We start from the raw sequence: 27,195 nt of genomic DNA on the forward strand, positions 1-27,195 counted from the left end.
TTGCTCATATTTCTATCTAGAGTGTTTATCTTAAAAAAAAAATTATTCAAGACTATACTGTGATAGTTTTTACTAAGGCTTTGTTGCTAGTTTAATTTTAGATAAAGTCTTTCCAATCAACCATAGTAGAGGTATTGTTCTTCCTGTAATTTCAAGAGCTAAAAAAAAAAAAAAATCAATTAGAAAATTCAGACTGAGGCAAAGATGGTACCTAGAAAAATTATATCAACCAAATTTCCAAACAGGTGATGGCAGCTGAGGATTCCTCTTCCCATGGTCAATGTTTTCTCAGGAAGTTATCCTGAAGCAAGAAGTATACAGACCTTCGGTAGTGACCTCTCTGACTCAAATGCAAAGTCCATCTCAGGATTTTTAGTTGGGTTTTTGTGGGTTCCAGGGGTCCTGGTCTCAGGGTTTCAACTGTAAGATGGAGAGAAGAGGATGCAGGGGTAGAGACAGACAATGCACCTGAGTATGTTACGTCTTCACACACCTTTTGAGACATTTCAGGGTTGGCAGTCTTTTTAGCACAAACGTTCTCCTTGGATCTGTTTCCACTGACATACATATCAACTGTAGGTAAAAACAAAGCTGCCTATCACAGATGTTAAACAATGATTTGTTGAATGATTTTGCCGCTGCAGTTTCTACTCTGGGAGTGGTATTGAGTGTGCACATTTACATGACTCCTTTGGCATCATCAAAGTCACTTAGAAGGATGCTTTCATATGAGCAGATTTTCTGCAGTGACAAGAAACAGACGAGTATTTTTCTCTCTCCGTTTCACAGCTCTCGTCGACCAGCCACTGGCAGAAGTCACCATTCCTTCAGCTAAGAAATGCTGCTTTCCAAAATCCTTTGGCAAAATCTTCCAGAGATTTGTTTTTCTGCTTCTTCCTAATTTAGAAACAGTCTTCAAAGAGAGAAGAAAAAAAAAAACTGACATATCAATGTGAGAAGAAACCAACTCATTTAATTCTGCATTTCTTTCACAGAAAGTTTCAGAATTTATCATCGACGACCAATAAATTGGACGAGATAGATCATTGTGGGGTAAAAGTCAACAAGAAAAGGTATACGCCAAGATTCAATTTTTTTTTAAACTGAAGAAACAACATGCGACACAAATTTAAGATTTTATTAAAATCATTTGTAAACTGACATAATATCTCAGCGGTGAAGGAAAACTTTGAACAAAGCAAAAATAATGAGTTGTGTGAATTAACAGAAGGGTGAACAGTGTTAAGTGTGGCATTTAAATGATTACATGATTTTAATTACTCTTTTCATAATAAGCAACTCTGTGAACATCTATTCAAGAAGTTGAAAGCTCTGCCTTCTATGGAACTTGCAGCTGAATTAAGGCTTTGTTCCTGCCTTGGGTAATTTTAAGAAAACAAATGGAAATGGTTCGAAGAACTTATAAAAAATCCACCACCTACTGAAAGAACTTAAGGTAAGGTGGTAAGCATTAGAAAGAGAAAAATAAAACAAACACATACACACAGAGTATTCATTTGTGAGACAGAAAAGAGAGAACAGAAGTAATGATGAGAGCAGTGACCGGAAGTCCAGTTCAGGCCGACCCCTTATTTATTCTTGGCTGCCAGGGGTTTCCGGCTGATCTTTTTCGATTTGTCATTATTTTTCTTCGGCGGTTCTGGGTTTGCCTGCATGTGTCTGCCGTAGAGGCTGAAAAGAAAGAGAAGGGAAACTGTGAGATCCACCTTGTGAACACAAGATATGCTTCTACTGGCAGATTTTCATCAACAGATTCATCTCCAGGCATATCGAGGGAGGCTACAAACACCACAAGGGCATTTTTGTTTCCTCTGGGTCATATGCTGGATTTACATATGTGCATACACACACACATGCACTCTCTCTCTCTCTCACTCACTCCATCATGCCATGAAGTCCAATTCCGGACCAGTCTCTTGGAATCATACACTCTGTGGGCTAAGGAAGAGAGACCAGGACTAGGAAAAACGTGAGGCTCAGCTTGGCCGCTCCAGACTGAAGCTCCACAGTTCGTGAGTGTTGGAATCAACAGTGACCAAAACTTGGCTGAATTGAAAAGACAGAGTGTCCCCTTAGTGCAAAGTGAGCAGCACACCGGCCCAAGAGCCCTGGGGCTGGGTGATGCGACAGAGAGTGATGGTGTCCGAGCCTGCGCTGGCTGCTCACCCGTGATGGATGGCACTGGGGTGGCGACCACCCATCAATGCCACATTAATAAGCACCGCTGATTAAATGTTGACGAAGTGCCCTATAATCACAGCCACGGCATCCATCGCGGAGCAGAGCTGGCTGTGGCTGAGGGGACTGAACCTGATAGCAGACAGTAATTAATCGGTAATTTATGAATCATTCTGGTTAAACTAAATTAAAAGCCACCCGAAAGTGAAAACAGCTCAACCTTAACTTCCCTTGTTGCTGTAACTGTGTCCCCAAGAGAGGCCAGCGGGTGTGTCAGTGCTTCCCTAAGAGAGGCAATACCTGACCCCACACTGAACAGGGTGGACACAAACACTGACCTTCCTGTACAAGGCGCCCCGTCTTCCAGGACCCACGTGGGTAACTGACACCCTCTCCTGAACTTGGCGTACACTCATGCTCCCGATGACACTGATGCTGCGGTTGATGAGCTGAGGGACAGACCTGGTGCCTGGAGTTGTCCAGTTGGCGGGGCGCTTAGGCAAAGCTGGACTCTGAGTTTTGACAGGTCATACTGCAGTCTGCTTCTCCAGAGGCTTCCGAGCATCTCCTCGGAAGCAGGATCTACCACCAGTGGTCATGAACTTGGGTCTCTGTTCGCAAGAAGTCTAGAATATGGAGTGTGGCAGCAGACAGACTTACAAGCTGAAGAATGTTGAGTCCAGCCAGGTGCTGGGAACATTCTCCAGATAAAGGGGAGCATCAAGGAGGAACTACATGTCCTCAACACATCACATCAGAGCCTGTAAGTTAGCATTTAACTCCTGTAGAAGTTCCCTTAGAGCAGGGGTCCCCAACCTCTCAGACCTCATATCTGATGATCTGAGATGGAGCGGATAGAGTAATAATAATGTGTACCATAAATGTAACATGTTTGACTCATCTGCCAACCACCATTCCCCTTACCCCACCGTCCGTGCAAAAACTGTCTTCCGTGAAACCAATCCCTGGTGCCAAAAAGGTTGGAGACTGCTGATAGAAGACTTCTGAATGGAGTCTAACTGAATGGAGAGGCAGGCCCAGTCCTGCCCAGCATCCACAGCAGAAACACCCCCAAGAGAACTTGCCATCCAGGAAAATGGATCTTTAAACCTACACATGGCCCCTCCCTACACTTTTTAAGAAAACTGGAGTGCCATTGCTTTACATACTGTATTAGTTTCTGCTGTGCAGCAAAGTGAATCAGCTCCATATACATATGTCCCCTCTCTTGGATTTCTTTCCAAAGGTCACCACAGAGCACTGAGTAGAGTTCCCTGTGTTATATAGCAGGTTCCCACTAGCTATCTATTTTACACATGGTAGTGTATGTCAATCCTCATCTCCCAACTCATCCCACCCTCCCTTCCCCGTGTGGTGTCCATTTGTTTGCTCACTCTGTGTCTCTATTTCTGCTTTGCAAATAGGTTCATTTGTACTATTTTTTTAGATTCCACATACATGCATTACCCCTACACTTTAAAAGGAGAAGTTGGTTCCCCTCAAAGTCTATGTTGTAGACATCTGGTAGTCCTGGATCCAGGCAAAGAAATATTGGCTTAGGCAGAAAGGAAGGTTCAGCCAATCCGGCTTTACCACTGTTACCAGTCGCACTCCCAGTGATGCTGCTGCAGCTGCTGCTAAGTCACTTCAGTCGTGTCCGACTTTGTGCAATCCCATAGACGGCAGCCCACCAGGCTCCCCCGTCCCTGGGATTCTCAAGGCAAGAACACTGGAGTGGGTTGCCCTTTCCTTCTCCAATGCATGAAAGTGAAGTCGCTCAGTCGTGTCTGACTCTTAGCGACCCCATGGACTGTAGCCTACCAGGCTCCTCCGTCCGTGGGATTTTCCAGGCAAGAGTACTGGAGTGGGTGCCATTGCCTTCTCTGACTCCCAGTGATGTCCCTGTCCTAATTCCCCAGAACTTGCTGTTGTCACCTTACATGACCAAAGGGACTCTGCAGAGGAAATGGGGTTAAGGACCTTGAGGTGGAAAGATGGTTTTGCATTTTCTAGGGGGTTCCAACTTGTGCACCCCTTCCCCCACCCGATGCACCAGAATAGGGAGAGCAAACTGAGCCAAAGGAGAGCTGTGTGTTACATTCTTCACCTACATCAGACAAGCTGATCCTCCCATAGCGTCTGCCCCTCTCCTCCTCCTCCAGGATGCTGCTTCCTAAAGATTAGCAGCTTAGAGCTACAGCCGGAAGTGCACAAGGGGACCTGGGGGTGGGGGTGGGGCTCTGGTCTCCCAAGCTCCTCCCACCTGGCACGAAGCCAAGGTCTAACTGTTCTGAGCACCCACAAAGGCATCTATGGTCTCAGCATCTTCCACTGTAATCACTTTCTCACAGCTTCAGGGTCTCTCCTTTACTTTCCAAACTCATCACTATATTCATTCTTGCTCGCAGATAACATTCAACTTTAAGGATCACAAAAATCTGTAGATACACAGCTCCCTCGTTTGTGAACCTGGAAACCTGGTAAAGACTCAGGGGCTGGGAAAGTGGTATCAACAGAAATAAAGAGTTCAGAGGAGAGAGAAGAGATGAAAGACTCAATGAGGGCCTGCTACGCACCACATCCTGAACACGCAGGCACGGAAGGCTTCTTGGAAGGAGTGGCGGTGTTGCCAGGCCCTGACAATGGTCACGAAGCAAAGTCATTTCAGCAGGTGTGCCAAAGCTGCCTGGGGCTCAACGAGGCGCCTCTATTCAGGAAGGAACTAGAATGTTCCAACCTTTCATCGCCTGCCTTTTTAGACTCAGACCCCACTGTGTGCCTGGCCTTCCTGGGGCTACACAGCAAGCCACTCACTACAAAGGGTCGAGAGGGAGGCTGAAAAGTCTCAGTCTGCCACTTATGAGCTGTCAGTTTTAGGTACCTGATTAGCAAGCCTCATCCCCACCGTTTCTTCATCTGTTAAAGAAAAAATGATGTTGTTTTCTCATAGGGCGGCTGTAATGCTGAGGTAAGCTGGGCACCAGGGCATGACATGGGGTTAGAGTGATTAAATAAAGATAATTATGTGATTATTTCTCTAGGGCTTTTTCCTCCGAAAAATAACATGGAATTTTCTACAGACACCAAATCTCCAAGCATATATGGAAGAAAGGTTTGGGTCCTCTTTGAAGAAAGCGACTCAGGCTAAAGGCACTGTCCCACTTCCTCCATGAGTCACCAGCGGATGACTCTGCCCTGTGGATCCTCTCCCTGCTCCAGCTGTGTGCCAGATGACAGCGCGTTTCACTCTCATCTGTAGACTGGATCCATCAGAGCAATCATTCCCACCTGCAGACGTGGCTCTGGCCGGGCAGGAAGGACGAGCATCTCGGGGTCCCAAGTCTTGGATTCCCTCAGCTATTCATATTAGCCCTGGGGCCTCTGTTCAGTAAGTGTAGGGGGGCAGAATAATGGCCCCTCAAAATGTCCACATCCTGATCCCAGAGACCTTGGGATCTGTAACCTTATATTGCTAAAGGGACAGTGCAGAGCTGATTAAGGGCTTGAAAACAATTTTTCTTGGAGCTGCTTTAGACTGTTGCGTTAGTTTCTGCCGTACAGCAAAGCTAGTCAGTTACAGGTATTCATATATCCCTCCTTTTTTTGGATTTCCTTCCCATTTAGGTCACCACAGAGCACTGAGTAGAGTTCCTGAGCTCTACAGTAGGTTCTCATTAGCTGTCCATTTTATATGTAGTATCAATAGTGTGTATGTGTCATCCCAATCTCCCAATTCATCCCATCTTTTCTTCCCCCTTTGGTATCCATCTTTGTTCTCTACATCTTTGTCTCTATTTTTGCTTTGCAAACAGGTTCATAGATGGAGAGATGATCCTGGGTTATCTGGGTGGGGCCAACATAATCCCAGGCATCCTCTTAAGAGGGGAGGTGGGGGTACTGGAGGGGCAGTCAGGGATGTGCAGATGCTGGCTTTGATGAAGGAGGAAGGGACTGCCAGTTGAGAACTACAGGCAGGCTCTAGACCCCAGAAAGGCAAGGAAACACATTCTTGCCTAGAGCCTCCAAAAGACGAAACCCTGCTGACACCTAAATTTCAGACTTCTGACTCCCAGAACTGTGACAGAATATATTTGTTCTGTTTTTGGCTGCTAGGTTGGTGTTGATGTTTAGTGGCTGAGTCATGTCTGACTCTTCTGCAACCCCATGTACTACAGCCTGCCAGGCTTCTCTGCCCATGAAATTTCCCCGGCAAGAACGCTGGAGTAGGTTGTCATTTCCTTCTCCAGGGGATCTTCCCGACCCAGGGATCCAACCCGAGCCTCCTGTGTTGGCAGGTGGATTCTTTACCACTGAGTCACCAGGGAAGCCCTTTTTGGCCACTAAGATCATCTTAATTTGTTATCAGCAGCAACAGGGAACCAATACAGTAACTGAATCTCTCTGGGGCTGTCTGTGAGGGATTTTACGTAGTTTTAGCAGGAGAAATTTTCTTCTGGGTTAGCAACTCGCTGACAAGAAAGAAAAGTTAAAAACTAAGTTGCAGAAAGGCCACAGAAGGAGAGTCTCCAAGGAAAAATGGGTGCTGTCTACCAGAAGAGGAGGAGGTGGGCAGGCCAACTATCCCCTCTCTGCTACAGTGAGACAGGATGGGCCCAGCTCCCTCTATGCGCTGAAGCTGATAGTCATGGTCCATGTTTGAAATGCATCTAGAATTTAATTTACGGAGGTGACAGTGACAAGATGGATAGCTCCATGCCTCTGAAAGGAGCTGTATCACGTGCAGTTATGCGCAGGGCCACATGGGGAGGCACCAGGTTGACTGGGAGGCAGAGGAGCCCAGGGGAGAGCAACGCCCAGAGTCTTTACAGGTGCTTTCACAGGAAGGAATGGGTCAAACAGGGTAGGTGAATAATTTGATTAAAATCTCAGAGCCTAGAGCTAAAGAAGTGATCTCCAGTTGCCCAGTGCCTGGATCAGGGGGAATATTGGCTTGGTGCATCAGAGTTAGAGAAAAGAGGTGGTTAAGATTGGGGCTTGGGGTTGGTTGGCTTGGATATGAAAGGCATGCTAAAGGATGAACTGTTCGCTCCTCTGGGAATGAGGAGCATTCTCCCTCGCCAGCATCATTAAATACAGGAAGTGAAAAACAGGACTGATCTATGCAACCTGCAGCCTTCAGGATGGCTTTCTGTCCTCCTGACCTTTCCATACTCTCCTCTTATTATGTAACTTCCACCTCCTTGATCTTCGAAGATTTCAACTAACCTTGGATCCTGGCACAAGATGTTTCTTGATGAGCACATCCCCTCAGCGACCTGTTCAGGTGGTACCCATCATCTGGCCCTATAAGAACCCTGGCTCACCGCATGGGGGATTATGGAGGACAGTCCTGCGGCTTCAAGCATCTGCATTCCTGAACCCTGTTTGCTCCAAAGGACGTGTGACATTAAGCAGGTGACTAACTTGCCACAGTCTGATGTCTTCATCTGCAAAATGATGAAAACTGCTACCTTGAAGGGCTTGTGGGGGGAGATTAAATCAGACACGGACAGGGTCTTGTGTGCAGGCACAGAACAGCTGTTCCAGAGCAACAGCCATCACCTTTAACCTCTCGTGAAGGCCTAGGACCCAGGCTAAGCTGGCCAATTCCTCCTGCTTCCCAGACACGGCCTCTGAGCACAGCCAGGAGTCCAGCTTTGCCATCTTGAGCTCGGGAAGGCTTCTGGGTGCACTGAAATCTGGTCATGCTAGTGGGAGAGCGCTGACAAGGAAGACTGGCTCCCCATCACGGATGGGGCTGCAGCATCGGTCACCAGTGGGTGAGGTGATCAATTCAGAATACGGAGTGAACCTGTGGCACAGAGTCTTGGAAAATCTTCTCTCCTCTGAAAGCTGAGGTCTACAGAGGATGACGGGGAGATGTTCGTGGAAGGAAAAAAACCAACAGAGAACCAGTTAAAGTGACAGGAAAGGATGAATTGTGCTCTGGAGTCTGATGAACAGACTTCTGACGGTGAAGAGAATCCTCAAAGGCGAGATGCCTATGGATGACCTGTGCTGTGGGTGACGAACGAGGCAGCATCACTTAGCTCCTCAGGGCTCGTCTGGTCCCTGTGGGAGCGGACCCTGACCAGAGCAGCTGTCTGTAGAATCCCAGCTGAAGATCGGCTCTGGAGGATTCATCATGAAATGATGCCGTGAACAGTAGAGGTCACCACCCTGGTCACTTGAGAGGCATCGTGTTAAAGCTGTCTGCACACTGGCTGCCGACACTCCGCACAACTCAACACCCCTGCCTGGTGACATCTAAGATGGCACAGCAAACAATTCCAGCCCACGAGAATGAGAATACATTTCTTTCTCAGCAAACATTATACTGAGTAGTAGTATGATATGCATGCTCTTCTATTATTCGTGGGTATATTTATTTAACATGGGCATAGTCATTTTGCGGGAAGAAAATCATTTGAGTTTTACTGTTTCTGTTCAATCCAAGGGTCTCGTGCAGACCCTCACACCCCTTCATGACTGCAGCAATGAACACCACTGGGGACCGCATTTTTCCTTCTTGAAAATTTACCCCCCACTCCCCCGGATCCAATGCACTATCCTTGTTCTTATTTTTTACCTGGACAATTCTATGGTCCTTGTGTTTTTGCTTTTAGCTCATTGTATTCTCTTCCTTAAACTGATCATCTGATTTTGTAGCTTCAATGAGTATCTCTGAGTATGAGCCCTCCGAGTCACTGCCATCTTCAACCCCTGTTACACCAAAACTCCCACTTGTACACTGAACCATTAAACCCAACCAAATGCACACAACAGTTCCCTACCCCAATTCCTCAATGTCCCTCTAATGTCTCCAGACCTCCAGGATCAAAATGATGAAGTCATTCTGGCACCTGCCTCTTTTTTCAGTCACCCTATTAATCAAGTTTGATTACATCCTCCTCTATCTTAGAAATTCTGTCTGTGGCAAGGGAGGATCTGAAGCTCCAAGCAAAGCTATATGCACCTTTTTTTCAGCTGAAAAGTGAACACAGCTTTCATCAGCTTCTCAAAAGGTTCACGACTCAATGGATTAATAAGATGCTTTATGGTACTTATTCTTATACCATCCTATGATTTTATTCATTCTCATTTCCTTCTACCCTAAAATATGGCCATTAGATTAGTGTTAACAGGTTCCTTCTCGGTCTCCATTTTTTGGGCCATGCTGTGCAACTTACAGGATCTCAGATCCCCAACCTGAGATCAAACCCAGGTCCCCGCAGTGAAAACACCAAGTCCCAATCACTGGACCACCAGAGAATTCCCCCTTCCTGATCTCCTTGATAACAATTCCTTCCTTCCTTCAATGTGTCCTACACACATCGGACAGAATTCTCTTTCCTTGGTTTATGCGTGGCAAGCAGCATCCGCTACCCGCAGGGTCAAGTACCCAGCCTGGTATGTGACAGAGTATCCACTGAACATGCCACGTAATGCCTACCCAGCCAGATTTCATCTCTCTCTGTTCACTAGCAGACCAAATGCAGAAACCTGGTCTGGAGGAAGGCAGTGTAGAGTGCAGGAAAGGTAGGCTGAGTGTTAGCTTTGACACCTATCAGCTCAGTAACCTTAGAGTCTGGTATCATTCTGGAATCTCTGTTTATTGAAAACTGGGAATATCTGCATACTGCCTACACCTTGCAGGTGATTTGAAAAAACTTTTGAGTGCTAAACCCATCTAAGGCCTTTGTCAGCCAGGATTCCTTCTGGTCTCAGTTTTTGGCTGATTTGTGTAACTATTGCCTGGAATGCCCACCCTCCTCCTTTCTACAACTCAGATCTCATCCACATATTCAGGCTTTTCACAGCTTTCTCTGCTCTGCCCCCTGTTCAATTTCTGCCTTCACAAAATACTGTGGTGTTTATTGAGATTTCATCGTTAAGTCCTTCAGAATAGACAAAGTAATTTCTGCTCTTGGCTGTTATTTCCAAGGACTAGTAGAGTGCCTTGATCAGGACACATGGTAAATATGGTCACCATGCAGTCAGCATTCACTACCACAACTAGCCAAGAAAGAAGGGCTTTCATTATGTTCATTTTCCAAACGAGGAAACTCAGGATTAGAAAAAGGTTCAGATCACCCCCAGGTAATGACCCCAAAGTTCAAATTCTCTAGGCATTAAGTATATGGGCTTCCCTGGTGGCTCAGTGTAAAGGCTCTGTCTGCAATGCAAGAGACATGGGCTTGCTCCCTGGGTCAGAAAGAGTCCCTGAAGAAGGGAATGGCAACCCACTCCAGTATTCTTGCCTGGGAAATCTCATGGACAAAGGAGCCTGGTGGACTGCAGTCAGTGGGGTTGCCAGAGCTGGACAAGACTTAGCAACTAAACCACCAACCATCACCACCAGCACCATCTTTCTGGATTTCTCAGTTTTGTCCTCTTCATCAGCCTACCATTTCCTCAAGGGTGGGGACAGCAGACTTCACTTCTTTTGTATTCTACATGCGCAAGGCACTGCTGGAAGCACATTGTGTGCTATGTAAATATTATGTTTCAGAATGCCAGGTATATGAGAGGTACAATATGCTGTGCTGAAGTCATTTGCTCCTGTCATATGCCTCCCTCCTGTTGTTTTGGGTGTTTCCATGGAAAGTCCTTATACAGACCAAGAAAAGAACCAATTTGAAAAATCTCAGTATATGGCCAGTGACAATAATGGAGAGAAATCATTTTGTGTCTAATCTGTAATCTTATGGTAGGATGCTAAATTTAAAATCTCTGCAAATAAATCTGTGGACAAAGTGTGAAGCCCAGATTATTAATAAGCATTTGCCATATCTTTATTTATCCTATCTAGCAGCTTCTGAGGGGTTGGTGACAGAACCTTAGCACTTAAACTGCTGAGTCTTAAAGAAAAAAAGGGAACAGTTACCATATTCCCATGAGAAGTCTCATTAATTCAAAAGGCAATGATTTTTTTGAGATCAAACCTCCAAGAGATGGTTCCATGAAATCCACTAGCACCAGGAGGTGTCTTTCACATTCTCCATTAGAACCCTCACTGCTCTCTGCCCCCAACATATAGTGTAAAAAGAAATTATCAACACACATGTGTGCAAACAGCATCTGTATAAATAGCCAAGAAGAATCTGTAGCTGGCTTAGGACAGATATTAAACTCACAAAAAAATACAAAATGTGAGGCAGATTTTAAAAATACCCCATACATTCTAGACTAACTATCTGCCCCACTGGAGGAGAGAAATGAGGATTCTGGCAGAACAAAACTAACAATCTCATGCACAAAAGATGCTCATTAAACTTCATCATCCTGTCTACTCTAATGATGCTTTTACTTAATAAAAATTCCCCAAGCAGTTGCAAGGATATTAGGCAGGGTCTTTGGTTATGTATCAGAGGTCTGAGCTGTCACCAGCAAGCATGCAGTTCGGGGGGTAAGGCTCCCTGGGGAAGGAGCAAATACAGCTTTCACAGAATACATGCAGAGAAAAATCAATAACTGCAACTTGCTTCCCTGCTTAAGCATTTAAGAGAATAGGTAATCCTTTTAAATTAAACTGCAAAGTGCTAAATGTTGCAATTTCCAGAATAAACTAAAAAACAAAGGAAAACAGGAGGAAGAGCATTCTTGTAAGTTTTCTAAGCAAGCTACTTCCTTAATAGACTCCAGACCTGGAGTACTGGAGAATATTTTTTATGAAAAGAATTATTTTGAGATATTATTACGTTGAGGCTGCATAGGTGTCTATGTGTTGGTAATACACAAACCTATTTATAGATACAAGGAAGGAAGTGACAAGCATTTCTTTATTTTGTTGTTGTTTTCTATTTTTTGACTGTGCCACGTGGCATAGCATGTAGGACCTTAGTTCCCTGACCAGTGATCAAACCTCTGAGCCCTGCAATATAAGTCCATTAATCAATGGACTGCCAGGAAGTCCCAAGAAATTATTTCTATTACATGCATGTAATACCACCAAAAATTATTCCTAAGAAAACATTACTATTAAAATTCACAATCTTGATATGCATATGTGTAACTGATTTACCACCTGAAACAGCACTATAAATCAACTACAGTCCAACACAAATTAAAAAAAAATTCACTAACTAGAATCTGGTTCTCAAAAGCTAAACAGTAATTATCTAATAGATCCCTTAACATGGGCAGCTAGATGATAATTCTATATAATCACAAATTATTGCCTCTGTCCACATTATACAACCCATTTTAAATTTCATGTCCAGTCAATACAGAGTTGGCTGGAGAGAGATGAGAGTCGGTGCAAGAATGAGGTATGACCCCAAAACTTAAAGGCAGAAAGGCTGCCCTCTGTGTGTTAAATGATCACGTCAACACAAATGAACCAAAGCAGAACTCAGAAAGTCTTCCCAAGAAACATCAGCACAACTCAGGCCAGCAAGATTTGATTAGAAGCCAGCCAAAGGAATGAACAAAGCTGGAGAGACCCTGTGCATCAGAAGAGCGGTGGTGTCCTTCAGCAACTCCAGCAGTGGAGTAGATGCAGGCAGTGGGCGTCTGTGGGACCCCGCTGGGAGTTCTGTGGGCACCTTGATAATGTCTGTAAGTACAGGAAGAGGAAATAAATATGGTGCCACTGTAACCCTTCCAAGGCTTCAGGGTACAGCTGGGGCCACCTCCCTGCCTTCTGCCATGACCCTCCATGTTCCCAATCTCCAGCACACGGGCAAACAAATTAGGCCTCTGCCCATTTCTGAGGTCCGTACTTCTATTCCCTTTGTTCAGAATGCTTCTCTATCCCTGTTGTAGAGGTTACGGAAAGGACGCAGAGAACTTCAATAACTTTGGTTTCAAAACAATTCAGTCTCAACCCTCTCCCTTTACTCTGGGTGTAGACACTGGTTCGCACATGAGCCTGTGGCCAACCTGGGCCAACCACAGAAAGACCCAAGATCTTACCTCAAGCTATTGGGAAGAAGAGCCCTTTCTTTTGAGTTGAACTAGGAGCCTAGATCTGCTGCTGGCCATGGTGGCATCTGAGAAGAGAGCTTGCCTGGCAAAGAAACCAGCAGGCAAAGCAGAACTGCAAGATGGAGGGAAATGGAGTCCAGAGACATTGAGCCCATGCTCATGCCATGCCTTAAAAAACCTATTTACTGTACTGCTGGATTATTAGTAATATAAATTTCTTCTAACGCTTTGTGTTTGTTGCATTCCAAGAACACTGAGCCCTGAATGACACATCACTCTGATCTACTTCAAATGTGAGACTTTTTTTGCCCGCATTCTCTCTCTTTAACCACATTCGTTTCCTTCATACCACAGTCACAATATAATGATTTTGATTATTATTAATTGTTTGCCACCTCCTTTAATGGAAGATGAACTCCAAGGACAGGCATCCTATCTTCACTAGTATCCCCTCTGACCGGTGCACCACAGGCACATGACGATTGTTTGCCGACTGACTGAAGCACCCATCACTGCACTTAGTAGGGTGCACTGCAACATCCAGCTCCCCGAGTCTCCTACCAGCCGGGTCATTAGTGCCTCTGAGGCAGGAGCTGTCTTAATCCTTTTGTTTCTCCAGTGCTGGCCACACACTAGCCACCAAATAAAAATCTACGAGTGGACTGAAAGAATATATTTTAAAAAAATATTCTCAATTGTAGGATAATTACTTTATAGTGCTGTGATGGTTTCTGCCATACGGCAATATGAACTGCCACAGATGCATGTATGTCCCCTCCCTCTTAAAGCCCCCCTCCCTCCCCATCCCTCCTCTAGGGTTGTCACAGAGCACCAGCGTTGAGCTCCCTGCATCACACAGCAGACTCCCACTGGCTCTCTGTTTTACATATGGCAATGTGTATGTTCCAATGCTAATCTCTCAAATCGTCCCGCCCTCTCCTTCCCCTGCTGTGTCCAAAAATGTGTCGTTTATGTGTGTGTCTCCTTTGCTGCCGTGCAGGCAGGATCATCAGTACTGCCCCGAAAGAGTATCTTAGCTGAGGAACATTTCCTGATTCATCCCTTAATTCCACACTCATCAAGTGACGATAGACATGCTTCCCATGCAGAGGTGTTCACTGTGAAAACAAGTGCTGTGTACGCCAAGGCAAGTCTTTTAGTCTTCAGGGGCAGTTTTCCTCTGTTAACAAAATTCCGGGCCCCCACATAAACTTCTTCTGCTGTTTTCGCAGGTCTCTGAGGCTTGGAGAGCTGAGAGTGGAGGTGCAGTAAATGCATCATGGTGCCATTTTGTGACGCTGCTTGGGAGCCGTCCATTCTTCTCTTGTGGAGATTCTCGTCTTAAAAAAATGTTTAAAAGTTTTTTTTTGCTGTGGACCATTTTTTAAAGCCTTTATTGAATTGTTGTAACACAGCTTCTGTTGTTTATGTTCTGTTTTCTTGGCCATGAGGCATATGGGATCTTAGCTACCCAACCAGGGATTGAACCTGCAGCCCCTGCATTGGAAGGCAAAGTCTTAACCACTGGACCACAAGGGAAGTGCTGGAGGGTCCCTCTCAAAATACTGTGTGACCAGGGGTTTTCATTCAATTTCTTTCCAGCACAGTAGGTTTTATTGAATATTAACCATCATTTGATATTAGCAAGAACTAGCCAAGTACAGGAATAGCTTAACACAGAGGATTAAGTCAAAATGAACAGTATAAAAACGCTGGGGATTTCTTCCTTTCCTTTGGACAAATTAAACATCAGAATAAATTTTTATTATCCTGGAAAGATGGGAGTTTTTTGAGCCACACGTGGTTCCTTCAGGAAAGGCTTGGTGTTCACGAACTTTTAAGTTATTAAGCTAGTGACTGTACCAGCCAAACGCAGCCAGCACACGCTATACACCAGCATTTCCACAGGAAGCTTCTGCGGCATTTTCTGTATTAACTCATTTAAGCCTGAACAAAAGACATCACGGAGGGCTGCACAGCTGTCCTGTGGGTCTAGATATAAATGACGCGCAACTGGAACACCTGTGTCCAAACGGCGAAGCTTCAGCTTTGTCTTTGTTTTTCAGACACAGACCAATGGTGAAGCGTATCTACAGGTATTGTTACTCATCCTCCTCTTCCTCTCGGTGGCTGTTAATGCGGACTCCCTGCTTCCAGGGCCCTCCTCCCCTCTCAGCCCAGGTGATCGGATGATGCGACACTGGCAGGAGACTCAAGGCCAAGTCAACGGAGAGCGAGCCATCTCTAAGTGCTAGTCTATACAGGTTTCAGGGTGCATGGCAGACAATACTGACTCAGGAGGCAGAAGGCTTTGGAATTAATCCACGGACTAAGGTAATTTGTGCTTTCCTAGATAGGAAATGGGGCATTTGGACTTAAACAGGGGTGGGAGTCATCTGGTATATGCACTGCCACCCTCCCGCCCCTCGCCTTGTACACCGACTGGGCATTCACTCAGAATGCACCCAGAACCTACTTAGATCACACCCTATGGGCAATGCCTGGTCACGGTTGGGCATCTGAATGGAACCTGCACGTTGTATGTATGAAACATGTATAGGACTTTGCTTACATTAAAACTCATTTACTCTTAGGAAAAACCACATTCAGTGAAACCTATCTCCAAGGTTCCTCTTATGTTCAGGTTAGATTACAGCATGATGCCTGAGATTTTAAGCAGCCCTGTATTATCTGCCTCTCCTCCATGTCCACTAGATAGTCTGTGAGGTTATGTTCCACTTACACAGCGAAGAGAATAAAAAAAATAATAATAATAACCTTAGAAGTCAAAACCAGAAAGCAAGCATCTACCTACAGATGGATGTAGCCATGAGGCTCTTGCCAGGTGGACTTCAGGAAGCAGCAGCTAAAGTCAATTCTAGTCATTGTCTCTTGTCGCTTCTTCCCTCATCTAAGCTGGGCTCTCTCTGAAGCGCCAAACCCTGCCATCCCTGGAACATGGCATGTCAAGATGACTGTGCTTTCCTTCCATTCCTGATTGCAATATTTTATACTAGTGGCCAGAGGTTGGCAGTAGAGGAGAAGCCAGGCTTTTGCAGCAAAGAAACAAAACAAATTACACGTATTCACACACATATGTGGAATCTAGAAAAATGGTACAGGTGATCTTACTTGCAAAGCAGAAGAAGAGACAGATGTAGGGAACAAACCTATGGATACCAAGGGGAAATGGTGGGTAGGATAAACTGGTAGACTGGAACTGACATATATACACTATGGATATACCATGTATAAAATAGATAACTAGTGAGAACCTACTGCATAGCACAGGGAAGGCTCCTCAATTCTCTGTGGGGACCTAAATGGGAAGGAAATCCAAAACAGAGGGGATATATGTAAACGTAGAGCTGATTCACTTTGCTGTACAGTAGAAACTAACACAACATTGTAAAGCAACCACACTCCAATGAAAACATATCAAAAACTAGACTGGATGTATGTTTATGTATAACTCATTCATTTTGCTGTACACCTAAAACTAATACATCACTATAAATCAACTACATTCCAATAAAATCTTTTTTAAGATATAGAAAATCAACATAACCCCCAAAATGGTGCCTGGGAATTAGCCCAACAACTGGGGAAGAGAATAATGGAGAAAAACATCTATGAGAGCTCAATAATAGAAGAGCCTTTGGATCCCCATCTTCCTTGAGCTTTGAGTTCTACAGCAAAAACATACTCCAAAAAGGAATGGAGGATTAAAAAAGGTAATTGTAGCTTTGACATACTCAGCAGATTTAATACATGTCATCCCGTTCCTCCTGGTTTTGTTTTTTTTTTTTAATCAGATTTTTAAGAGTTTCAGAGAAATTTATAGTCATCAAGTGCAAAAAGGTTAAAAATTAAGATGTCTGTGGCTTCCGCTGGATGTTAAAAATGGTCCACTGGAGAATTCCGTGCACCAGCCATGAATCTGGGTGGGGGTCCTGGGAATGTGGGGGGAGGCGAGGACTCTCCCCATGGGGCTCCAGCTTTAGTTGCCTGATGGCCTTGTTGGGCCCTCAAGTCTCAGAGCAAAACCGTGGCTGTGGGTGGAGAGAGAAGAGCTTGTCACAACAGACCTTTTCATCCAAGAATCGCAAGTGTTTCATCTAGGAATCGCACCCACCAAACACTCCTGGAAGGTGTTAGTGCTAAGCACAGACGGTGGAAGTGAGGCAGAAGTAGAAGCGTGAGGTGGAGGTGCCAGAGGCCGGGGGTTTCTGCAAAACCGGCCTGGTGCTGCTCTTTTGTCACAGCTTCTGGCTCAGGCAGACCCTGCTGTACTGGGCTTCAGAGAAACTGCCTTTTCTATAAACTGAAGATTTGCAGCAACCCCACATACAGCAAGTCTATTAGTGCCCTTTTCCTAATAGCGTTATTTTTTAATTTTTAGTTTTTTTGGCCATGCTGTGTGGCATGTGAGATCTTAGTTCCCCAACCAGGGATTGAACCTACATTGGAAGTGCAGAGACCTAACCTCTGGACTGCCTGGGAAAAGTGAAAGTATTAGTTATGGACTGTAGACCCACCAGGCTCCTTTGTCCATGGGATTCTCCAGCCAAGAATACTGGAGTGGGTTGCCATTCCCTTATCCAAGGGGATCTTCCTGACTCAGGGATCGAACCCAGGTCTCCTGCACTACAGGCGGATTCTTTACTGTCTGAGCCACCAGGGAAGCCTGGACTGCCAGGGAAGTCTCCCCAGATTTAAATAAAGGGGTGCTTGTGTGTGTGTGTGTATACATTTTTTTTTTTAAACCATAATGCTATCACACTCTTTACAATGTCAACATGACTTTTATATGCACTGGGAAACCAAACATCAAGGGACTCACTTTATTCAGATATTTGCTTTATTGTGGGGTGCAGTATGGTCATGATATGGCCACGTGATGATACTTGGGATCACAAAGGGAACATGTACTCAACAGTTATTTCAAATATTAGAAAACAACGTTCTGTTACAAATGACTCGAACTGACCTATCTTCGCATGGAAAAATACTCCCCCCTGAATAGCTGTTAATCAAGAAGATTTCTGCCTGACATGTATTGCCTGGAATGGTAAAAACAAGCCCCTCTTAGTCAGCCTACTGAATACCTACAGTGAGTTCATTTTTCCTCTCATAAATATTTCAGAAAGCTATTTTTAAAGTCTTATTTTTAAACACATATTAGTCCTTCCAATTTGTGGAGACATATTCTCTACTTTCACGTATGTAGAGCATAGCTCGGTACAAAATAGGAGATTCACAAAGGTTAACTTTAAATTTTCTAGGAGCCACATTAAAAAAGGAAAAAGAAATGGATGAAATCAAGTTTAGGAATATATTTAATTTAACCCAATAGATCCAAAATATGATCATTTCAATGGGTAATCTGTATCAACATGGTAAATGATCTATTTTATTCCTAATCTAAGGATAAATGATTTAGTAAGTATACCATATAAATTTAATGATTTCTTTTTTGGTTCTAAGTGTCTTTGAAATCTGGTGAGTATTTGAAAACCCTGATAGCATATCCCAACCAGACAAGCTGTAGTTCAAGGGCTCAAGAGTCACATGTTATTAGCAGCTACCATGCTGCAGAACACAGATAGAGACCATTTGAAAATGGTGCAATCGAGCCAGCTTTGTACTTAGATGAAAGACATTGTGAAAGCTGATGGACCCTTTCTTGACACATGGTTACTTTTAATGTTTTAAGAAAAGTAAGGATGGAAATATGTATATATGTTTTATAAATATACATAAAAGTGTATATATATGTATTTTTAAGAGTTATTCCATTTACCTAGAGGGTGTTCCAATACGTTTGTAGTAGTTGTGGTGAGTATGAGCCTGGAAAGGTCATCAGGCCGACAAATAGAACTCCTAAAGCCTGTGGTCAGTCCGCTTCTTCCCCAATGCAAGAAAACATAAAAACAACTGTAAGGGCCAAAGAAACTCAGCAAGCAGCTGGGGACAGGGCACCAAGTAGACCTTCACTAAAAGGGGCTCAAGCAGCAGCAACAGCTCTAGACCATGTGGGTTCAGGAGTTTTGCTGCATCCCAGGCAAGCCTGACTTCCTCACTGAGCTGTGTTCCATTCACTCATTTATTTGCCACACCACACGGCATGCATGCAGGATCTTAGTTCTCCAACCAGGGATCGAACCTGTTGCCCTGTAGTGGAAGCACAAAGTCCTACCCACTGGTCCACCAGGGAAGTTCAGCTGTGCTCTTTTAACATTTTTTTTCTGCATTAGGGTAAAGCCAATTAACAATGTTGTGACAGTTTCAGGTGAACAGTGAAGGGACTCAGCCATACACATACAAGTATCCATCCTTCCCCAAACTCCTCTCCCATTCAGGCTGCCACTGAACCTTGAGCAGCATTCCCTATGCTACACAGTAGGTCCTTTAACCAGTTAAAATTTTGTTATTCATTTTAAACATAGCTGTGTGTACACGTCTGTCCCTTCACCCCTCACCCTCGCTGCTTTCCCCTCATGACCCCCGGTGGCGAGCTTCTCTAGACCGAGCAGCCCACCCCCGACCCCTTGGCCCACAGGTCGGGGTGGGGCCCAGGAGACAGAGCAGGGTGAAGGGCCAGAGTCTGAATTCAGTATTTGCCCCTGAAAAAAAAAGCGTACCGAGTGGAATAAGTCAGAGAAGGAGAAATATCTTTTGACATCCCTTATATGTGGAATCTAAAAAGAAATGATACATATGAACTTACTTACAAAACAGAAAGAGACTCACAGACTTAGAGAAACAACTTATGGTTGCTGGGGGGAAGGCACAGGGAGTTTGGGATGGACATGTACATGCTGCTATATTTAAAATGGATAACCAAGAGGTTGAGAGAGTCATTTCCTAGGCAGGTTGATAAGGAGTCTAGGGGTCCCCAAAGAGAGAGGGGTCTGGAATTCTCAAGGAGGAAGAAAGGACAAACTTTTTTTCTTTCTCCACATTCCTTAGGATTATATACCAATGATGTATCCTGCCTAAGGACAGTCTTTGGATTCAACCTTCTGTTATCTTAAAATGTTAATTATGGGAGTAGACCTGGTCTTTACAAGGATGTATCTTGCCTGAGGACAGTGTTATCTTAAAATGTAAATTATGGGAGTAGGTCTGATGAGGTCTTTACAACCTCCAGACATTCTTTGGATTCACTGGAGAGTATATAACTTCATTGTTAACACTAGCAAGCGGGTACTCTTTCTGCCCCCTTCTGATGCCTATGTCAGAAGCTTTCTCTATCTCCTTTATACTTTAATAAAACTTTATTACACAAAAGCTCTGAGCGATCAAGCCTCGTCTCTGGCCCCGGATTGAATGCTTCTCCTCCGGGGGCCAAAAATCCCGGTGTATTCACATGATTCAACAACAACCTTTCAAGGTCCTACTGCATACAGCACATGGTGATCAATGTTATCCGACAGCTTGGATGAGAGGGGAGTTTGGGGGAAAATCAATACATGTATACGGATGGCTGAGTCCCACAGCTGTTCACCTGAAACTACCAGAACATTGTTAATCAGCTATACCCCAACACAAACTAAAAATTTTAAAATAGTAAAAAAAAAAAAGAAGGTTAAAAAAATAACTGGTGGCTGGGTAACCTTGGAGAACTTAACTTCTCTGAGCATGCTTTCTTATATAGAAAATGGGATGGATGATAATAAGAGTACATAGCTCACAGGGTCGTTAGGAGGATGAAATAACCCAAAGTGCTTAGCAGGTACCCAACAGGTACTTAATCAATAAGACTTTTACATACAATGTGCTCTGAACTGGGCTTGTCCATTCCAAACTCGGCTGGAGCCACAAAGTTAGAAAATGCCTCATGGCTGCGTGCCCAAGTTTTGCACAAGATGCAATCTCTGTCCAAAGAGATATTTTCTTAAATGTTACAATTTGTATCCCTGAGAAAAAAAAAAAACAAATGGCAGAGAACATAAGCTAGGGGCCTTGGATATAAAACTACCAAAAAAGTTAGTCACTTTCTGAGCCTGGTCCTCATTGAACATTAACACATACCCATGTTATTCAATGACAAAGATGATCATGGAGGCTCTTCCTGGAGAAAGGTGCCATCTCTTTCGTTCTGTCCAGGGTTCTGAATAGGCGGCTCCCCAGCACCAATGGGAAAAATGAACAGGGGTATTGAATACACTTTCAGTCCTCCTCTTGCATCAGCCCTCCCATTCACAGGCTAAGCTGTTCTGGAATCTATTCAGAGGGGAACCACATTACATAAGACTCAATAATCTTAATGGTAACTCTGCAGTGAAAGTGTCATTTGTGGTAATGAACACTGATCATAAGTTAAGCCCTGAGCTACTCTCTCTGTTATTTTTCATTATACTGTTCCTTGCTCTGTTATATTTCAGGAGCACTGAGGGAATTGACTCAACTGTGTGCGCCAGTCAGCGTTTCATTTCTCAGATTAGATTCTGCTAAGAGGCAATGGACCAATGTGCAAACTGATTCTTAAGGAAACACATCAGACGCTGGTTATAGGTTCTCTGCTGGTACCCAGGGGCACCTCCCCTTCCTCTTGGTTATGTATCTCTTTAGTTTACCATTTTTTCTATCTTCCACTCAATCCACAGCATCGTTCTCCAGGCCCCAATCTGAGAGAGGATTAACAATGTGTCTCTGGATACTTGTCCTATAGGAATGACTGTTCAATTCGACCACCAGAATACTGTTTCCAAAATCATCATCATCTCTCATTGAGCTCTTACTTGCAAACACCACTCTGCTTACATGACAATCACTGCCCTACCCGCCTCCCAACCCCCCTGTTGCTTTAAAGGACACTAACTCCAAAAGACACACCAGTGAGGGGAAGCTGGGATTTGTCCAAGTTTTAAAAACCCAATGTGAAAAATTCATCTTGCGTGTTGTATATGAAGCTTGGGCGTATGTGCCTCCATGGGCGTCTGTGCTCTTGGAATTGCTTATAAGTAGGTTGTGAGTCCTTGGAGAGGCCACATCACCACCATACCTCAAAGGTCAACAGCACAAACACTTGGAGACTGCGTGGGTTGGCCCCTGGTCAAGAACACTCGCAGGCTTTACCACTCTTACTGAGTGCATCTCCATCTGACACTGGGCACTATTACTATTCCTCAGACCACAGGTCCCCAACCTCTGGGATCCAGTGCCTCATGATCTGAGGGGAGCTGATCAGTGATAATAGAAAGAAAGTGAACAATAGATGTAATGCACTTGAACGTGCTTGAAAACAGAGGAAGCAGCCCCACTGCCTGCTTTAGTACCCATTATTTTGGCCAGATGCCCCAAGGAAGTAGCTGTGTATTTACTTCCTCTAACACGAGGTGCCAGGCCAGCCTTCTGCCCAGTGAGAGTTGCTCAGTCATGTCCAACTCTTTGCAACCCCATGGACTATACAGTCCATGGAATTCTCCAGGCCAGAATACTGGAGTGGGTAGCCTTTCCCTTCTACAGGGGATCTTCCCAACCCAGGGATCAAACCCAGGTCTCATGCATTGCAGGTGGATTCTTTACCAGCTAAGCCACAAGGGAAGCCCAAGAAAACTGGAGTGCGTAGCCTATCCCTTCTCCAGGGGATCTTTCCGACCCAGGAACTGAACCAGGGTCTCCTGCATTGCAGGCAGATTCTTTACCAACTGAGTTATCGCGGAAGCCCTGGCCTTCTGCCCAAAGACACAGCAAATCCACTCTGAAAGACTGCTGTTCCCAGACATATGGACACTTACACTTGGACATGTGCAGAATATGAACTGTCAACTACAAATTGACATTTGCCATCTACCTTTACAAGATTAATTCATGTGCTGCTGCAACTGCTGATTTTCAACACCCTCAAAGGAGTTCAGGGTGGAGAGCAAAAATGACCCACTCGGTGCTCAGGGAAAAACTGTCAGAACAAATCTTCAGATAGTTATTAGTAAATATGTTCAGGAGCTGATTTTATGAGCCCAATTCTGTATCCTCTTATATCTAGAAAAGCACTAAAATCCTTCAGAGTGATGATTGCTCCCCAGGACTAACAGAAACCTTCTGTAAAAAAAAAAAAAGCAGTACTTGATTGCATGTACTCCCCCTCCACCAAAATCACATATATACCGACCTCCTTTGTCTCTTTGGAGCAACTTCTCAGAGTTATCTAAAATTCTGTCTCCCGGGCTATAGTCCTCATTTGCCTCATATAAAACTTAACTCACAACTCCCACATTGCACTTTTTTAAAGTCGATTGACAATTTCTTAAAATTGTAGAGAAAAAGGAGAAACTCTGGCAGAAATCCAAACTATGTCTTCCTTCATTTTTAGACTTCTACATTTCACTTTTTAAAGAAATAGAAATATATTACAAGCCATTGAGAAATTCAAAAGAGGGTTGAAAAGAAAACTGCCAAGGGTCTCCTACTTAAACACAGTTTCTATTAGTATTTGGGTAAATTTCTCTCAAGTCTTCATCTGAAGTATTTTTAAAATATCAATAATCATAGTATATAATTTTAAAATTAGGTTTAGAATTTTATTTAAAAGTTAAGGCATCAGTATTTGCAACATAATTGCCATATATTAACACGTTATCTTTTAATCCATATAATCGCCATATATTGACATGTAATCTATGAATCCACATAATTGCCATATATCGACAGGTTATCTATGAATTGCAATTCATGTGAACATTTCTTTGCTTGAAGACAGCAGTGTGGCTTTGGGGAAGTCACTTAACCTCTCTAATATTCAGTTTTTCTCATTGGAAAAAAACCATAAAAACCGATGTGATATTAACCAGCATCATTAGACCTTCATGAAAGTTAAGAGATAGTAGACTGAACGGAAGTAGATCTTACAAAAATGAAAGCCTCCACTGATGTGAACAATGGATAACACAGAAAATCATTTCCCACTGGATTGTCTTAAAACAAAGCATATCTGCACATAAGCTGGAAACCCACGAGAAGGGCAGGCAAGATCCAGTCTTTCATTTGAGAACTGATCAACAAGTCTCAGAGAAGGGACTCAGTATACCCTAACCAGGCATCAGGAATGGCCACAGCCACTTCCATTTTGGAAGTAGAGGGGTTTCAGGCATAGGCACAAAAATGCTAAAACAAGATCTCAAACACTGCAGCACCAGGACTTCCCTGGTGGTTCAGAGGTTAGGAGTCTGCCTTCCAGTGCAGGGGACACAGATGTGATCCCTGACCAGGGAACTAAGATTCCACATGCCACGGTCAACTAAGCCTACGCACTGCAACTACTGAGCCTGTGTTCTAGCGGCTGTGCTCCACAGCTAGAGAAGCCCTCACACGCCACAGTGAAGACTCGGCACAGTCAAAAATAAATAAAACAAAATGGACCCCCAAGATAACAAACAACAAAACTGAAGCATATTTTAAATACACACAGTTACTAACCATTTAAGACAGTGACGACAATGGCAGTGAAAGCAAAACAATGACCCACATATAACACAGTGGTCCTTGACCAGGCACCATCCTGCCCTCCCCACGGGGCCCTTGGCAATATCTAGACACAACGTCTTGTCACACCTGGGGTGTGCTACTGGCCTCTAGTGGTTAGAGACCAGGACGGTCTCCAACTACATTGTCATCTGGACCCAAAGGTATCAATTGTATTCAAGTTGAAAAATCATGGTGTAAACAACTCACAAGTAAAATTAAACCTTACTTAATATTAAAGCCAGGGAGATATGGGTCTGTTTCCCTCAATTCCACCTCAGTATCCCCTGCCCCCACACCCCACTCAACCAATATCACATCTCCCCCACGTGACATCTTCCAAAGCTGTGAAATGACTACAGGTGCAGACTTTAGATTTTAATTATTATGCATGTTCTTTCATTGGTTATGATGCCAATCTATTGTTTAAAATATGCTAGGCAGGATCTTTAAAAAGAAATGTAAGAATGTGAATTGATTTAAAGAAAAATATTAAATCTTATAATAACTCCTATCTGGATATGGCAAAATCACTCTTCCAGAAGAGTGTTCTGTGTTTATTTTGATTTTTGTAGGGATACCACTAATATGAAGCCACTGAACAGATTCAGTTTGAAGCTAAGGATGACACGCTGCTGCTGCTAAGTCGCTTCAGTCGTGTCCGACTCTGTGCAACCCCAGAGACAGCAGCCCACCAGGCTCCCCTGTCCCTGGGATTCTCCAGGCAAGAACACTGGAGTGGGTTGCCATTTCCTTCTCCAATGCAGGAAAGTGAAAAGTGAAAGTGAAGTCGCTCAGTCGTGTCAAGGAAGACATGAGGTTAGTAAAATTCTCCAAGTTAACAAAATGTAAAGAAAAAACCCAGATCCACCCAGTCCAAGACTTCTTTTTTTTCAGAAAGAACTCTGCTTGTAGTAATACTCAGGGATTTCAGAACCACAGCATTCCAAAGATGGAAACTGATCAGGACTTTATCAGTAATAGGCAGGGCTCTAGAAAATAGTGAAAAGTTTCTTAGTTGTCTAGGTTTACTGAAAAAGGCTTTTTATAAACTAAGGCTAGAGAGAGTTTACACATATACACACACGTGCAACATGAAGAAAAATTAGCATTCCATTGGAACAGATGTGTAAAGACAGAGTTCAGTGGCTGAGTTTGAGCAAGAAAAGCACATCAAACAGCTCCCTAGGATGAGTCTATATCTAAGAGAATAAGCTCTTATGAATGACCTTGACTCCACTCAAACCTAAGTATTCTTGATCCAGAGCTCTTCTGGGATCATTTGAAGGAAATACTATTCAAGAAAGTCTGACAGTCAAGGCATGGAAGCAATCTAAATGTCCATCAACAGATGAATAGAAAAAGATGTTATATATATACAATGGAATACTACTCAGTCATAAAAATAATGAAATAATGCAACTTGCAGCATCACAGATGGACCCAGAAATTATAATACTGAGTGAGGTAAGTCAAACAAGACAAATGTCATATGACATCGCTTGTATATGGGATCTAAAAAAAAAAAAAACGGTACAAATGAACTTCTTTATAAAGCAGAAACAGATCCACAACACAGAAAACAAATTTATGGCTACCAAAGGGGAAAGGAGGAGAGGGATAAATAAGGAGTCTGGGATTAACTTATACACAGTACCTAATACAAAAGAGATACCAACACAGACCTACTGTATAGCACGGGAACTCTACTCAGTATTTCTGTAATAACCTATACAGGAAAAAAATCTGAAATACATATATATATATACATATATATAAAACTGAATCACTTTGCTGTACACTTGAAATTAACACACTGTAAATCAACTATGTTTCAATTATCAACAATAAAAAAATACAGTCCATGAAGAAGCACAGTGGGCTTCAGACTTCTGGACTCTAGGCTCCTGCATGAGAAGAAGCACAGCCCTCTTTTAGGTGATTTAACACAACTTTCCAATTGCAGATACAACTCAGCAATCTGAGTTTCTGAGTGTGAAATTAAAAGAAGATTGCAAATTGGACTACAATTCGAGATTGGGTTTAAAAAAAAAAAACTGGAAAATTAACAGACTAATCAGGCAAAGTCAAAAGTACATTACAACTTTATCTTCATTTAATCCATTTGTAACTGCTAGTGATTCAAGGAACTAGAATTCAACAGTTAGTAACACCTCAGTGGTGAGACTTAAGAGTGTGAAAACCTGGTTGGAGGTCTTGAGGTGCTTCATCCTAAGCCCCTTGTTCTAAGCCTAACTCATGCTGGAACATACAGCACATTCAGCTTCTTCAAGCAGCACCCCCACCTCCAGCTCAGGGAACCAGGTCCCTGAAGGAAGCCACCTTTGTGTGTTCGAGGAGATGTCAGCAGCGCCAACAGAGGGACACTATGGACACTGTTATCATTGTGCAGCTGGAACCTTTTTGATGGTCCAGTGGTTAGGACTCAGTGCTTTCACAGCTGGGGCCCAGGTTCGATCCCTGGTGGGGGAACTAAGGTCCCGCATGCCACACAGCTCAGATAATAAATAAATAAATAATTGTGCAGCAGCTGGTGGGAGACAGAGCACTGGAGAGCTGAAGTGTCATGCCAGCAAG

At 43.8% G+C, this 27,195-nt stretch overlaps 1 protein-coding gene across 2 annotated transcripts in view; it reads right to left on the reverse strand.

The window, feature by feature from the left end:
* Positions 1 to 1,120: 1,120 nt before the first annotated feature.
* The window catches only part of RSU1 (Ras suppressor protein 1), a 204,845-nt gene continuing 178,770 nt past the window's right edge, over positions 1,121 to 27,195 (reverse strand). For both annotated transcript variants that reach the window (XM_019973109.2, XM_019973108.2), the window contains one exon: positions 1,121 to 1,692. In XM_019973109.2, the coding sequence (XP_019828668.1) occupies positions 1,590 to 1,692 (103 nt within the window). In that variant the 3' untranslated portion in view covers positions 1,121 to 1,589. The remainder of the gene's footprint in view (positions 1,693 to 27,195) is intronic.

The sequence above is a fragment of the Bos indicus genome, chromosome 13 (assembly GCF_029378745.1).
Source record: "Bos indicus isolate NIAB-ARS_2022 breed Sahiwal x Tharparkar chromosome 13, NIAB-ARS_B.indTharparkar_mat_pri_1.0, whole genome shotgun sequence".
Taxonomy (NCBI): Eukaryota; Metazoa; Chordata; class Mammalia; order Artiodactyla; family Bovidae; genus Bos; species Bos indicus.